Here is a 15,065-nt window from a genome sequence, read left to right on the forward strand (position 1 = left end):
TCGTGGGGATTATTGGGACTGGAAGGCTTATCTGAACGGGGATACTGTTGGGTAGGGCCACGGTTGGGTTGTTTGGTGCAATTGTATTAACTAATATGGGTAAATTGCTGGCTGCTATAAGATTACCTACCACTGGAAGGGTGCTTTGCACGGGAACACTATTCACAACGGTTGGGTTATTAGGCATTGAGAAGCCACTTACAACAGGTTGGTTACTAGACAGTGAGACGCCACCTGCAACAGGTTGGTTGTTATACAGTGAGACGCCACTTGCAAAAGGTTGGTTGTTATACAGTGAGACCCCACTTACCACAGGTTGGCTGTTAGACATGTTGATATGGGTTGGAAAAGGACGCATAATAGGAGCAGGAGGGCTTCTTGGGGCCCGAAAGTGTCCCAAATATTCTGCGGACGTCTCTCTAAATTGTGCTGGCACGTTGTAATCTGCCGCGCGCCAGGGGCTATGCGCTGAAGGGGCCATGGAGGAGGCCTCTGAAGTAACCGAGCGACAAAGGCTACTTTGCCTAGGTCGCTTGATTGCCCTACCAGCCCTCATCTGGGACAAACCTAACGACTGGGGCGGGGCGGGGACGCTTGATGCAACATCAAACGGTATCGGCATGCCTGTCACCACCACAGGATCTGGCTGAAACAACAGACGCTTGGGGAACAAAGGCTTTGCAAACTGGGGAAGGAAATCGCTCCATATTCCCGGGAACTCCACCCATCGAGTAATGTCCGCCTCTAAATCTGATATCTGAGAGGCTAGCTCTGCCTTCATCTGGTCCTTGTTTAGGTATGGCGTGCTTACAAACATTGGCTCTGGGGCCCTGGACCTACTTGGGTGTTCTTCTTCCGTTCCACTGGCTTGGGACGCCGCTGTAAGCATTGGATTTTCTGCAAAATCCAGCTGGTCTAACTCCCTCTCACTTAGGGGCCGCCCAATTAGTACCTCCAAGGTGTCCAGGTCTAAGTTACCTGACCCTTGTCTAAGTTGGACGATGACCCGCGCCAATTTGGGCCCTATTCCCTATTAAACATCAACGTTTGTGGGGGGTCGAAATTTACACGTACAAGACCCGGAGACATATTTCGGCTACTCATTTCTAATGCAGCACAGTACACATAAAAATTGAAGAAACACAGCACGCACAATAAAAAATACGTCTATTAATTTATTTCAAAATTCAATGAAACAATTAAATATTAATTGCAACAAAACAATTATTTCATCATATCCATTACACCAATCCAAAACAAAACACTACCCAACCCGCGCTGCTCTAGCTACGCCACAGACGGACTTGCTCATAAACCCCGATTTCTCGTACTCTGTTTACCTTTTGAACAGCGACGCAAACATTGTAAACATTCAGGTCAGCTAGTGCACTTAAACTACTCCGCACCAATGATCACGCGACCTCGAATGCAGACAAGGTAAATTCAGCAGTCAGACCACGTGGTCACCTTGCAACACGGGTACAATTGGATTGGAAAAATATACAAACTAAATACGATTCGTGGTTCAATTTAAACACAGGATGCCGACTTTTGCAAAGAATAAGCCTAACCGTTAAAACACGACTGCACTAATTCCACTTCCAGACACCATTGTGGTGTTTATTTAGGTTAGCTCTTCAGTGGGTTTTGCCTGCAATTTCAACAACTACTAACAACGACACTTGACTAATACACTCACATAAGCATCGACTGTAGACCTTGTCAGGATGGCAGACGTCGTCCTCGGCAGTACACACTTCGAGGGAGATACTCGTCTGCTGTCGTCGTCGGCTGCGCACCACCGATCCTACTGGGAATACCTACCCCACGCACAGGCTTAACCTCCAGGACAAGACACTACGTCACAGGCTAATACTTACGTCACAGGCTTATACACTTATCATCCTGGAAATACTTACATCAGGTCATCTATCCTCCTGGCAATACTTACCTCAGGGAACACGTCTGCACACGTCCGCGGACCGGGTAGCAAGAGAGCATGGTCATCCCATCAGGCATCTACGTCCGTCCCATTGGCTCAACATCATGCAGCATGGTCCCGTCACATGAATGACGCAAGCCGGGTACCACTCTGCAGGGGGGCATGGCACCGGATGTCACTGGCACTACAACAGCTTTTAAATGCCGTTATTGGCTCAAATCAACCTCTTTATTGAAAAGATTGACATTTTTCACATTAAACTGATATATTCTTTCACAAAATACTATTATACATTTAAAATTTATCTATTCTGCTCTTACATATCGAGAAAAACAGCGATGTGACAGACTTTCTTGAAATGCGAATCTTCCGAGATTTCACGGTCATATGACGTTATTTCTATTTTTAGTAACATATCATGTGCTCAAGTGTTTTCAAATTCATAATGACATTTCCCGGTATTTTAGATTATTCTGGCTTGTTTTGTAAACAAATGGTAGTGTAAAAACAAACTCAAAGTAAATATTATTAAAAACTACCTGATTCACACTGAAATAAGTTTTATAATCCACCAGACGTAAGTTGTTAATAAAAAATAATAGATTTCAGAAAACGAAAGTAATGTTTACAATTTCAGCAAAAAATGTCAAGGTCGATCCGAAAGTAGCCAAATGAAAACTCGTCACGCGACATAGCGACAATGGCGTCAAAATTGTGAATTTCAGACTGATGGGAGTTATTTTCATCTATTGTAAGATGCATTTGAAACATTTGAACCCAAAAATATTTCCCGATGCAGTAATTTATATTCATTCACCAATACATGTAGAAATGTATCCAAGAAAATGAGCTTTCTTTGATTTATACCGTGACATAAATATGTTACGACTCTGGTTGACTTTCGATACGGGGTTCGCTTCAGCGTACAGGTATGTCAATACTATATAAACTGTGTGCTGAAGTTTCTTTGGCTAGATTCTTGTAATTGTACAGACATGTGATTAATGCTGTACTGCTTCGTAAACTAAAAGGAAACGTTTCGATGTAATGTTGAGAGGATGTTTTGTATCATGACAGTTTTAATTTATTGTAATTTACATGTAATTTACAATCTATTCATATTTCAGTTCAATTGATATTGTATGCATCAAATGTTTTAGTATGGGAACCAGACTACTAATGTTTACGGTGATTTTTGTATTACTAGTAATAGCCAATGCAAAATTCGGGATTATTCATTTCGGAGCTATCATGACTAGAGGTCATCTAAGGTCAAAAGTGACGTCAAACGGCACGCCGAAAAAAAAACATTGGATTGACGAAAAACCGGCGTTGTCCATATGCAGTTTATAATTTAGATAGTATATACCTTGATAATTAGATGGCATATACCTTATGAATTGACGTAAGAATTGTCCTGCTTATAACGTCACCTGTCCGATTATTATAATAAAAAAGATAACCTGAAGTGTGCACATATGGTCATTTAACTTGAAAAGGCAGTTTAAAGTATAATACCGTTGTTTGCTGTTGTCTTTAGCATCTTCAAATATGGCACAATACCTGTATGTCATACACATGTCTGAAAAGAAAATATTGAATATTGGCATTTATGTACAACACACACTACACCAGGGACCTATACAAACACGCAACAACGCGTTAGCTTGTTCTTCGGTTCAATAGTGTCTTATCCCTGTGTTTGTATAGGTCCCTGACTACACACACAGTAATACACAACAAAAAGGTGAAATAAATATTTCCCTTCTACAATCATTTCAACTGCACGATATTTTACCCCAATGATGGAAACAAAATGATAGAGTTAGAATGTAATGCACATACACCATATCATAATCTGATGCATACATAAATACACCTGCAAAATGGGGATGCCTATTTCAAGATCAGATGATACGAGGTGTTTATGAGGAACAAATGAGCAGTGATTACCTTGATATAAACAACAACTGAGCACAAGCTTACTCTAGGCTTACTCTGCCTTTCGCCAAATGAGACAATGGCTACAAATTGGCCTATTTGGCTCAAGAAAAAAAATCTATTTGGCTATAACTTTTTTCTTAATTAAAATTTGAAACGACCAAAAATAAAAGAATTTTGCCATAGCAAGGCAAATGTAGCTAAATAAAGTTTTGAGCCTGTGGAAGCCTTGAAGCAAAAAAGGAGGAGGTTGTCTATATCCACACCAAGATGGTTAAGCCGGTCGACTTCTACTGCCCTTATGGCAATATGTTTCCTATAGGCACCATTAAGGTTCCGGGCAGTGGTTTCTTTATCGCTGGTGAACTACTACTGCCCTTATGACGATCTGTTACCTATAGGCACCATTCAGGTTCCTAGCAGTGGTTTATTCATCGCTGGTCGAGTACTTCTGCCCTTATAACAATATGTTTCCTATAGGCACCATTCAGGTTCCTGGCAGTGACAATGTGTTTTCTAAAGGCTCCATTCAGGTTCTGGGCAGTGACAATATGTTGCCTATTGGCACCATTCAGGTTCCCGGCAGTGGTTTCCTAAAGAGTTCATTTTGCTACATCAGGTGCATATTTTATGCATTATCAGGTGCCAGTATTCGAATAGGTTTATGTATCCTCCAGCCTGGTTCTTATTAAGCGTAAGTTAATTTTACTCGATCACAAACTCTTATAAAAAATGAGTACACTTAAAATCGGTAATTTCTGATCAAGTCCTGGTGTAAATGATCAACTCCCGTGTATACAACACTATACAATATATTTGATTTATTTCTCAAGTTTACTTACATCGGAAACTCAGCCACTTAATAGGTCGTATCGGAAAAGACCTGTCTTCTATTCTAATTCGAGAATGTCATGACATCCATTCCGGCAATGTTCATAATACATTTCGATGGAATGTTCATATTAATTAAATGCATGACTGAATAGTTCTAAATTATCATTCACATGAATCATGAAAGCCTTTAAGTTGTGCATCCCCTTCCCCCGACAAAGTCAAGTCTTGTTCATTTAAATCCAAACAATGCCAACAGAAAGCTGAGGTCAGCAGTTGTTTCAAATGATATATCTTAGGCAATTAATTCATTTTGGGACCTTTTTTTTTATACATGATGTAATTTATTGTCATGGCTGTTTTCATCGCGTTCCAGTGGTGAATATAGTCGTTGTCTGCTTATCACCCATTCGTTTGTTAATGATAAGGAATAACTTTGAACAAACCACCGCAATGAGAACGAGCAGGTGCTTTCTTTTGAACGCAGACATTTGATTTTGAACATGGATTGGACATATATTTTTAGCACAAATACATGCATGCGTTTTAAACGGATAAATACAAAGTGAATTACTACGGTGGCATAGAGGTGACATCCACTCCTCTTTTTTTAAACTGCACTCTTTTTGTTTCTATCTCGTGGCCACGAGTTAGCTAAGTCGGGATCTCGAGATCACGAAATAGAAAAAGCACTCCTCTTTTTTTATATCTCGTGGCCACGACATAGCTAACTCGTGGCCACGAGATAGAAAAAAGAGGAGAGCAAAACTAAATATCTTCTGATATCGTCTGATATCTTTAATCAAGGGCGACACACGATACACGATATTTTGCGCGACAGTTGCGGCGATCACGATATTTTGCGCGACAGTCGCGGCGGCGCACGATATATTTAACACGAAAAATCGCCATTGTGTAGGTAGCCCAAAAGGCGATATATCGTGTAAAATATATCGTGCGTCGCCGCGACTGTCGGGCAAAATATATTGCGTTGCCGCGACTGTCGCGCAAAATATCGTGTATCGTGTGTCGCCCTTGATGAAAGATATCAGACCGCGACACTCGACGCACGAAGCGATACTCGATATTTTGCGCGACAGTGGCAACACGAGATATTTGTACTGTTCAAATATCGCTGTAATAATATCGCATGTCGACTGTAGCGTTTTCAAACAATTAGAATGCGACAGTCGCCCTTTTATATGCGATATCTCGCCCTTTGAACACGACCATCGCACTTTACGAACGCGACCGTCGCCCTTTATGAACGCGACCGTCGCCCTTTTATATGCAATATCTCGCCCTTTTAGAACGCGAAAGTCGCCCTTTTATATGCGATATGTCGCATATAAAAGGGCGACGGTCGTGTTCAAATGGCGAGATATCGCATATAAAAGGGCGACTGTCGCATTCTAATTTTTAAATATCGAGTATCGCTTCGTGCGTCGTGTTTCGCCCTTGATAAAAGATGTGCGAGATTATAGATTGCTCTATCCGGATTCCGTACTTAATCGATTTGCGTATTGTAGTCACAATCATATACGCTCACATAAATTGATTGGAGGTGTACAAATTTGAATCTAGAAATATTTAGCGCAATTACAACATGCATGCAGCATTTTAGTAAATTGTATATTTAAGTACTTGTTCTAATGGGATGCGCAGTGTCAAAAGCTTCTAAACAATTATCTCTAGAACTTAAGAACATTTCCACATCAACGATTTCTAAAAGTTTGTATTACGGATTTCGAAAAGAAAACCACAACCTAACGACCGTGTCGAAGTAAGACTCCCGATTCACTCATCAGTTAAGAGATAATCCGGCTATTATTTCGTAAATTTTATCCAATAGTTTATGTCCACAGGACCGTAACAGAAGACTCGCGAGAGAAACAGAGAACCTACACTTGCGCACCCATTGGGCAATTCTTATCTGTCATCGTCGTGATTTTCGAAAAAGTTTTAACAGCCGTTAGACATTTATGGTCGATTTTCTTATTAAGCGAATGGCAACAATTTTTTAATCGACTAGTTTGCAGACAAAATATAAAGCACTTACCGAGTGTCGCTGTTAAACTTTAAACAGGTCGTCACATAAACTTGCAGAAGATGTCAAAAAAAAAACATCATGGCGGCAGCCATTTTTTCCAAACAAACCAGTTTCGCACCATGTGGCAAATATAACAAGAGTTCTGATTGGCTAATGCCATAATCTAAAAATAAATGCTGGTCGAGCAGGATTTTTCTGCTGGAGCAGAAAAAATGCTGGTCGAGCAGTAAATTTGCAGCTCGAGCAGCATTTTGCTGGTCGAGCAGCATTTAAATGCTGCTCGAGCAGCATTTTTTCTGCTCGAGCAGAAGTTAAAGTTTCGACCCCTTTGGTATCCCATATATATGCAACATACAGAGTGTGCTCATCTGTGAAACCTCATATACATGTAGTATCGCTGTTTATTTCTTTGTTTCATTAAACGAATCGGCACCATGTAATGAACATTAAACGTACATTATTAGTATTCGATATTCGTAATAACGTTGCAATCGAGGGAACACTTAATATTAAGCAGGTTAGTGCACGTTTAATATACAAAAACATAAACATAGGAATTAATTCTCCCACGCTGTTCTTAAGTTCCAAAACTTTTCAAGCTTTTAAAAGAAAATATCTTTGAGATACCTGTACATGTATGAAGAAATATTGAGGGACATTACAACTAGGTTAATAAGCAACCAGCTGATTCTTTACGTTAAAATTCGATCAGCAGTAAAATTTATGTAAAAAGAAGACCTTTAACTTTTCACGGTGGCGATTCGTCTTTTAATCACCAAGACATAAACTCTTTATCAACACATCTTCTTGAGTTGTGTTTTTGCTGTAAACTTAGGTTTATCAACAGACACCTGCTTACTATTGAGTTTGAAATTTGATCCAAAAAACATTTAGTAGAAAAAAGAAGATCTCCGATTATTCAAGGACGCGATTCCTCTTTAATCACCAGAAAAGTAATAGAGTATAAACAAATCTTCGTGATTTTATTGTGTTGTTTATAATTCACAATCAATTACTTTAATTTTGATTAATATTTTATATCATATGCCGGCAAAAGCGCATTTAATCTAACGGGACTTACAAAAATTGTTTGTGCTGATAAGTTTTTTTTTAGTTTTTAAACTAGCATTTGCCAAAATTAAGCGAGTTTTAGCACTGTTTCACTACTAGTATAATTTGTCATGAATCAATCAATTAAAATTCGGGAACGTATGTTTAGAGGTGTACAATTTAAAGAACATTTATCTATATGTATTTTGAAAATATTACAATAAATATAACAAAGTTTAAATGTCAACAAATCAAAACCAAACCAAAAAGTCATTTTTTTAAACTGTTGATTCTTAAGGGTGGCATACAATTTGTAAAGAAACAGTGTTTGATTTAGTGTCATCATAGAATGCAATATGATGTTTACATATGAGTTTCGCTCTGGGAACACAGGGTTTAATGCGTTCCCTTATTAGCCTGTGCAGACCGCACTTGCTAATTACGGACGACACTTTCCGTAATTCGATTTTTTCTAATACGAGACTTTCTTTACACGAAAAATACAGTCAGTGTACGCGGAAAGTTTCGTCCATGATTAGCCGATGCGGACTGCATGCATTAAGCCCGTTTTCACAGAGCGATGCTCTTCATATTGTCATGTATGCTTGTCAAAAGGAAAACAACAGCTCCGAAAACAAAATGTTACCGATGTACACATCGTTTTATCCAATTATTTTGTGCAATGTGAGTTTCTATTATGTTTTAATCTTGCATTTCAGCTGAATAATTTCACGTTAGAAATGCAATCATCGTAAGTGAAGGATTTGTTGGAAACTGCTATACTTATTGCCAGCGCATTAAATACTACTGGTCAATCATAAGAATTTTTACATATTTGTATCATATGATTTGTATGTGTATTTATGATTCGAGGTAAATCACTGTCATGCTTCTCTAAAGCGGTTTGTCCGCAGTCAGTTTGCAGCCGTGCTTCTAAAATGCGGTCTGTTATTTTCTGACTTAGTAAACGGCCGTGCATTTGTTAAGCGGATTGTTATATTAAGAGGAGGTCCATGAGTTGAAGCATATATCCAGCTAAATGTTTACAGTATTCCGCAAGTCCGCAAGTCCAAACACTTATCACAACCTCTATCGAAGATGGAATGATTACGAGGTTGGTGGAACAATCGTGCATACATGCCACTTTGATGACTTTTTAACATAGCTTTTCCCTAATATGTCAAATATCTAGTGTCATTTATATCATCTTTATGATCAACAAATCCTTACGTTCAATGTACGCTATATAGTAATTTTCATAAAATTTACTTAAAAAATGTCTACTTTCGCTTTCGTTCTGGCACGTGAAGCCTCTTGATCGGCTCACTTTTCTGGCACGGGTAGCCTATCTAGTCGTCGATTGACACTGGAATGGGGACACACTCCATTACATTTTAGGCCGCATAGCCGTTCCTCGCAACCATGGGAATGGTGTATTTTAAGCATCGCAATGATAAAATTATTATCTTTATCATGAAAGAAATTAATGTAAACTGTCATAAAATTCAAGTTCAATATTTTGACACCAGAATTGTCAGTTTCACAATAGTTAACAGAAATATGCCGTGTGAAGTCAAGATTATCTGCAGTATTTTGTTCTTCTAAAATCCAGTGCGATATGCGACACTCAAATCTTGATTGTCGCATGTCGACTTTAAATGTCGAGTGTCATATCGTGCGTCGCTTAAATGTCGTGCGTCGACCTCGAAGGTCGACACGCAACAATCTACTTGGCACTATCCGGATTCCGTATTGAACACGTGTTAAAATTATTGATAGTAAAAATTTAAAATGGCAGAATACTGTATGTAAATATCACTTTTAACGTATTTATTTGTACTAACGCTATCGGCTACATATTTGTGGTATCTTTATGTAAATGTATAAATCCGTCTGTAATGAAAATCACGTTGATAAATTGCTGAAATAATGAACGCATATTGGTGCCACGTGTTTGTAGTACATAATGCGAAAACCAAAGATTCGTTAAAATGCCACGAGTTCATGGATTATCTTGTGCAAGTCAAGTAACTTGTCGCCGGCTTGCCTCAGATTTTCAAAAGGGCCCATTTTAAAACGTCCTTTTAAAACGGCTTTTTACAAGTGGATGAACCTGTCAATAAGTATCATGCCGTCCCTGTCCATGGACTCGGACTAGTTGCTTCCTGGTTCACTGAGCCCTGGTCAAGATCAATTTTCAATATAAGAAATAATTGCGTTTTCGTGTTTTAGAGAGTGTTATTAATCAGTGACCACATAATGTCATACGTAGTTCAATGATTGCAACACGTATTGCATTATTCTGCACCATTTTTCATTAGTGAAAATACAATTATTTCAAACTTCATATATAAGATATGTTTTATACATTCAAAACTTTGATATTTTTTTTTTAAATAAACAACCCATAAATGTGGAGTCATATGGAATGCCCATAATCGTATATATCAAACTTAATACTTGTATGTTATTATTATTCGTAGTAAAATAAGAAATATAGGATTTAAAATGCTGATAATATTTAAGTTTTTTTAAAAAATAAAATAATACCTCCATCTACTTTACACTTAATTGTAGTTAAGTATTGTTTAAGTATTATCCTTTAGTTGACCACCGATATGTAAACGAAACTATTGTTTAACTATAGGTATATGGTTCTATAGTTAATATTATTTTTTTTATTTAGAGAGCAATCTTGAACTTCTCATGGTAATATCTACATTAATATACACTAGACAATTTAATTGAATCATACCCCAACATCGACCGTCTATATGGAACAAAATATAGTGGATCTGGATGGGTATATTTGCTCGTAGGAAATGAAATAGTATCGTACGCTTTAGACAACACGTGCGACACATTTACTTTAGTAACAAAACATACAATTCATTCAATATTTAAAAAAAATACCAAAACATTTTAAACACATACTGAACATTCAACATGACGTGAACAATCAGAGTACTATATAAGTGACCAAATTGATAATCTTCAACAGTAGACATTAACGTGTCTCTTAGTTGGAAGGCTTTATGGCACTATGTTGCCAACTCTTTTTTAAAGAAGTTTTATTTCCGCTTTGTAACAAACGTATATATTTACGCATATTCGTATAGTTTTATAAATAATTTGAAATATATTCTCTCCGAATATGGATGTATATGGGACACTTAAGAACAAAATGAAACTCGTTTTCAGTATTATTAAGATTGCAGGTAGTGCGTTTTCTATCTTATCTTGGCACATTATTCTGTCGACCGATTTCAATATGTTATTTGTGGGATGATACATGTTATTTGGCCAATACATTTTTTGAATTGTTGTTTACCCAACTTGCTTATTTATGCTGATTTGTCAAAATTGAGTTTTACTCATCTATATACACCAAGAGACATTGAGTCTTCTTGTCCTGACCGCCAAAGTTTAATATAGATATCGCGAAGTCTGATTCTAAGCTTTGGGATGAATGTTTCTATTTTAACCGAGTTCGGCTATATCATTATTAAATATGACCACACGATTGAAGTATAAGGCGAACCCGTGAGGACCAGTTTGTACGAGAATTGTTTACATTTATGTTATTCAACTGTTCATTAAAATGGTATTAAACATAAACTTTTCTCGTTTGACCGAACGAATCTTTTACAAGTATTTGATCACAATAAGTATCTCTCTATGTACAATTAAAATCTACCAGATTTTGTATACAATGTAACAGTAGTTCTATAGGGTTTGACGTTTAGAACCCAATTACGAAACGTTGTGTGTACACGTTTTTTTTGCATGCGGCAATTTAACCTATTTACAGTTGTTTGAAAGAAATCTCGCTGAGCAAGTTTGCGATCCATGCTATCCAATCTTTTAATTAGCATAGCTATTAGGTCATTGTGAACAATGCCTGGTGGTATGAGGGATGACTGTCCTTTCATCAAGGTCCCCGGGATACCGTGCCGACAACGACGGATTGACCCAAATCAGCATGTTTTCTATGTTTCGGCGTTCTGAATAACATAACAACAGCACGGATTTAGATCTTTATGTTTAATTAACACATCTGTCATGTCATTGTTAACCACCTGCTGGGGTGGGGGTTGACCGTCCGTTAATCAGGGTCCCCCAGGGTACCGTAGCGACAACAGCATGGACACAAATAAGACTATTTTCTATAGGTTTCTAAATAATATAAAATAGCACGAGTTTAGATCTTTGCGAACGTACGTATCTTTGCGAGCGTACTTATAAAGGCTAAAATCATATTTACGTGGAATCTCTTGTATCTAGGCGTTTAAACTGCTATGCGGTACGGTTTCTGCATTACAAAAGAAAGTCATTATGCTTGAGAATTCTTGAATAAATAATTATGAATTTTCCATCTTACATAATCAAACGACAATAGATATTTAACTTTTTTCAGTACTCATTTATTGAAACAACATCACCGTGCATCAAATGGGATGTGATCGCGCCTTCAAATATTGCCTACTTCAACGAGAATTTTATTTAAAGACAACCACGTTAGCGAGTATGCGAATTCGTAAAGAGTTATTTATGAAAATTTCATTCAAAACGATTTTACAACTACTTTCCGCACTATGACTACATTTTCGTATACAATTTATATTGATCTATATTTACAATCCTAACGACTTCAAAGAACGCTGATCTCCTCGTATCTTTATAGAGCACAGTGATGAGAACAATGCATGCATGCATAACTAAAAAAAGCCAAAATCTAATAAACTTCAAGGAGTAATTTAAACTCGGCAGACTATTTTTTGTATTTATGTTACTCAAGCACAATCGCTAATTTATTTCCATCTAATTCATAGCTAATATCTTCTTTTATTCCAGACCAGTGGAGATGGACAAGCTACAGGCAAATCAGGAGCAACGGTCGTCGGAACCCAGGCCACACATGCTCAAGCGTTGGTTCGCCTCCGTCCCGGAAGCAGACCGCAAATACATGCCAGTGCCAAAGGCGTTTAGAAAAGCGCGAAACAAACCCGTGCAAAAAGGTCACATCGCTCGTGCATTGGATGTAATATATAAACGAGTGCCCATCATTGAGTTTTTGAAGAACAAGGTGTTTAAAAAGAATGCTTCTGCAGATTTAGTAGCCGGCTTGGCTGCGACGGGTCTGCACTTTCCGCAAGGCCTTGCGTATGCCATTATGGCTGGGCTACCGCCTGGGCTTGGAATGGTCTCCACCATTTTGCCCGTGCTGATCTACATGATGTTTGGATCCTCGCCTCACACTTCCATTGGCACCAACGCCATAGTGTCTATTATGATTGGTGACATGCTTCTTGAGCCAAGCCTAAAGGCTAGCATGCTTGCCGCCTCGGAAGGCGGAATACCCGATGTGCATCTTGTTGTGAACAATTCGTCTGAAACGTACAAAGGCATGAACGCAACCGCAGCTTCCTACACTTTTAGCATAGAGTCTTCTAAAGGGTACATGGATCAAAGGATTGCGCTTGTCTCCGGAGCAACATTGTACATTGGCATAATGTTCTTCTTGATGGCTATTTTCCGCATGGGCTTCTTGGTGACATACTTGTCACGGTCGTTTATGAGCGGTTTCACGACGGGAGTAGCCGTGCACATATTCAGTAGCCAGATAGCGTTAGCTTTCGGCTTGAAACTGCCACCAAGCGAGGGCCTTGGAAAACTGGTGAAGTTGTACTATAATGTATTTGCACACGTTTCATCTGTGCACGTTCCGGATCTATTGGTCTCCCTCATATGCGTTACAATTTTGATTGCTGTCAAAATAGGTATCAACGAAAAATTCAAATTAAGAATTCCTATTCCAATTGACTTCATTTTACTTGTGGTGGTAACAATTATTTCTTATTTTGCACAGCTGCCTTCCAAATTTGACGTGAAATCGATAGGTGTTGTTGAACTTGGTTTTCATGCGCCTATTATGCCGGCCATGTTTCCGGTCGGCCCATTGCTGCTATACGCTCTGCAAATAGCTCTGGTCACCTTCTTCTTGAACATCTCGGTTGTCAAAATTCTCGCCAGACGGAACGGATACGAAATCAACGAGAACATTGAGCTGAATGCATACGGAATGTGTAACATCCTTCCCGCTTTTTTGTCCATTCTTCCTGCCAGCGTGGCGCCACCAAGAGCCTCTTTGCTGTCCGCTATGGGAGCAAAAACAACCATGAACGGTGTATCCACGTTCGTCATAATGCTTGCTTTGGTATTTTACTTTGGTCAGTTTTCGAATCCTGTCCGAAAGCTGTGTTGGCATCAATGATAATGGTCGCTATGAAAGATTTGCTCAAACAGGTAACTTGCCTGCCAAAACTCTGGAAAGTTAATAAAAATGATTTTACCATCTGGATATTCGCAGCCATTGCGTGTATTTTTATAGACATTCCGTACGGGCTCGCACTGGGCGTGCTCGTGTCCCTGCTGTCGGTGGTAAATCAGAGCCAACGAGGCTGGGTTTCCATCCTTGGCAAGTCTGACTCAGAGGATCTTTACATGGACTCGAAGCTATGTGGATCCATCCACGAGCTGCCGAGGATCAAGATTGTACGTATGGAGGCTTCGCTGTACTTCGCCACGGCCGAACAGTTCCGGAAGAACATATACAAGATAATTGAGCAAGACACGGACAATTATGACGATGACACAGAGGAAGACCCTGAATCGGAACAAACAAACATTGCGTTAACTGTTATGAATGCCGATGACAAAGAAGAAGAAGTCAAAATTGATGGAGAAACACAGAAACTAAAAAATGGTAGCGCAGACCACGGAGACGATGATGCTTCGGATGATGATTCCGACCAGTTCAGCACGAAGATCCTTATTATAGATTGCATACCGTTTAATTTTATGGACGGTACCGGTCTGGACATGCTGAAGCTGGTCATATTTTAGCTGAAGTGTGTTAATATCGAGGTCTACCTTGCGAGGTGCTCTAAGTACATGCTGCGGATGCTGGAAGTGTCGGACGCGTACGACGGGTTACCGAGGGAACACGTTTTCATTGACCTCCCAGACGCCGTGGAACAGGCTAGGAAAATTGTTGAAGGGAAACGGTATCGGCCACACCATGTGCACCATATCGTTGAAATGCACGATGAACAGCGCAAAATGTCGTTGCGCCAGACTGACACTGAGTATGACATGTCCATACACAGAAAAAGCATTTTCACTCCTCTGGCATAAACATTTCTTTTGGAGTGATTTAGACACTCCGTTATATTATGACATGGTACGAAC

At 39.0% G+C, this 15,065-nt stretch overlaps 1 protein-coding gene across 1 annotated transcript; it reads left to right on the forward strand.

Moving 5' to 3' along the window:
• The first annotated feature begins 4,350 nt into the window (after positions 1-4,350).
• On the forward strand, positions 4,351-14,720 carry LOC127854790 (sulfate transporter-like). Its single transcript, XM_052389838.1, has 3 exons — positions 4,351-4,502; positions 12,669-14,044; positions 14,206-14,720. The coding sequence occupies exons 1-3, from the start codon at positions 4,351-4,353 to the stop codon at positions 14,718-14,720; spliced, it is 2,043 nt and encodes a 680-aa protein (XP_052245798.1).
• The last annotated feature ends 345 nt before the right edge of the window (positions 14,721-15,065 follow it).

Source organism: Dreissena polymorpha, chromosome 13 (assembly GCF_020536995.1).
Source record: "Dreissena polymorpha isolate Duluth1 chromosome 13, UMN_Dpol_1.0, whole genome shotgun sequence".
Classification (NCBI taxonomy): Eukaryota; Metazoa; Mollusca; class Bivalvia; order Myida; family Dreissenidae; genus Dreissena; species Dreissena polymorpha.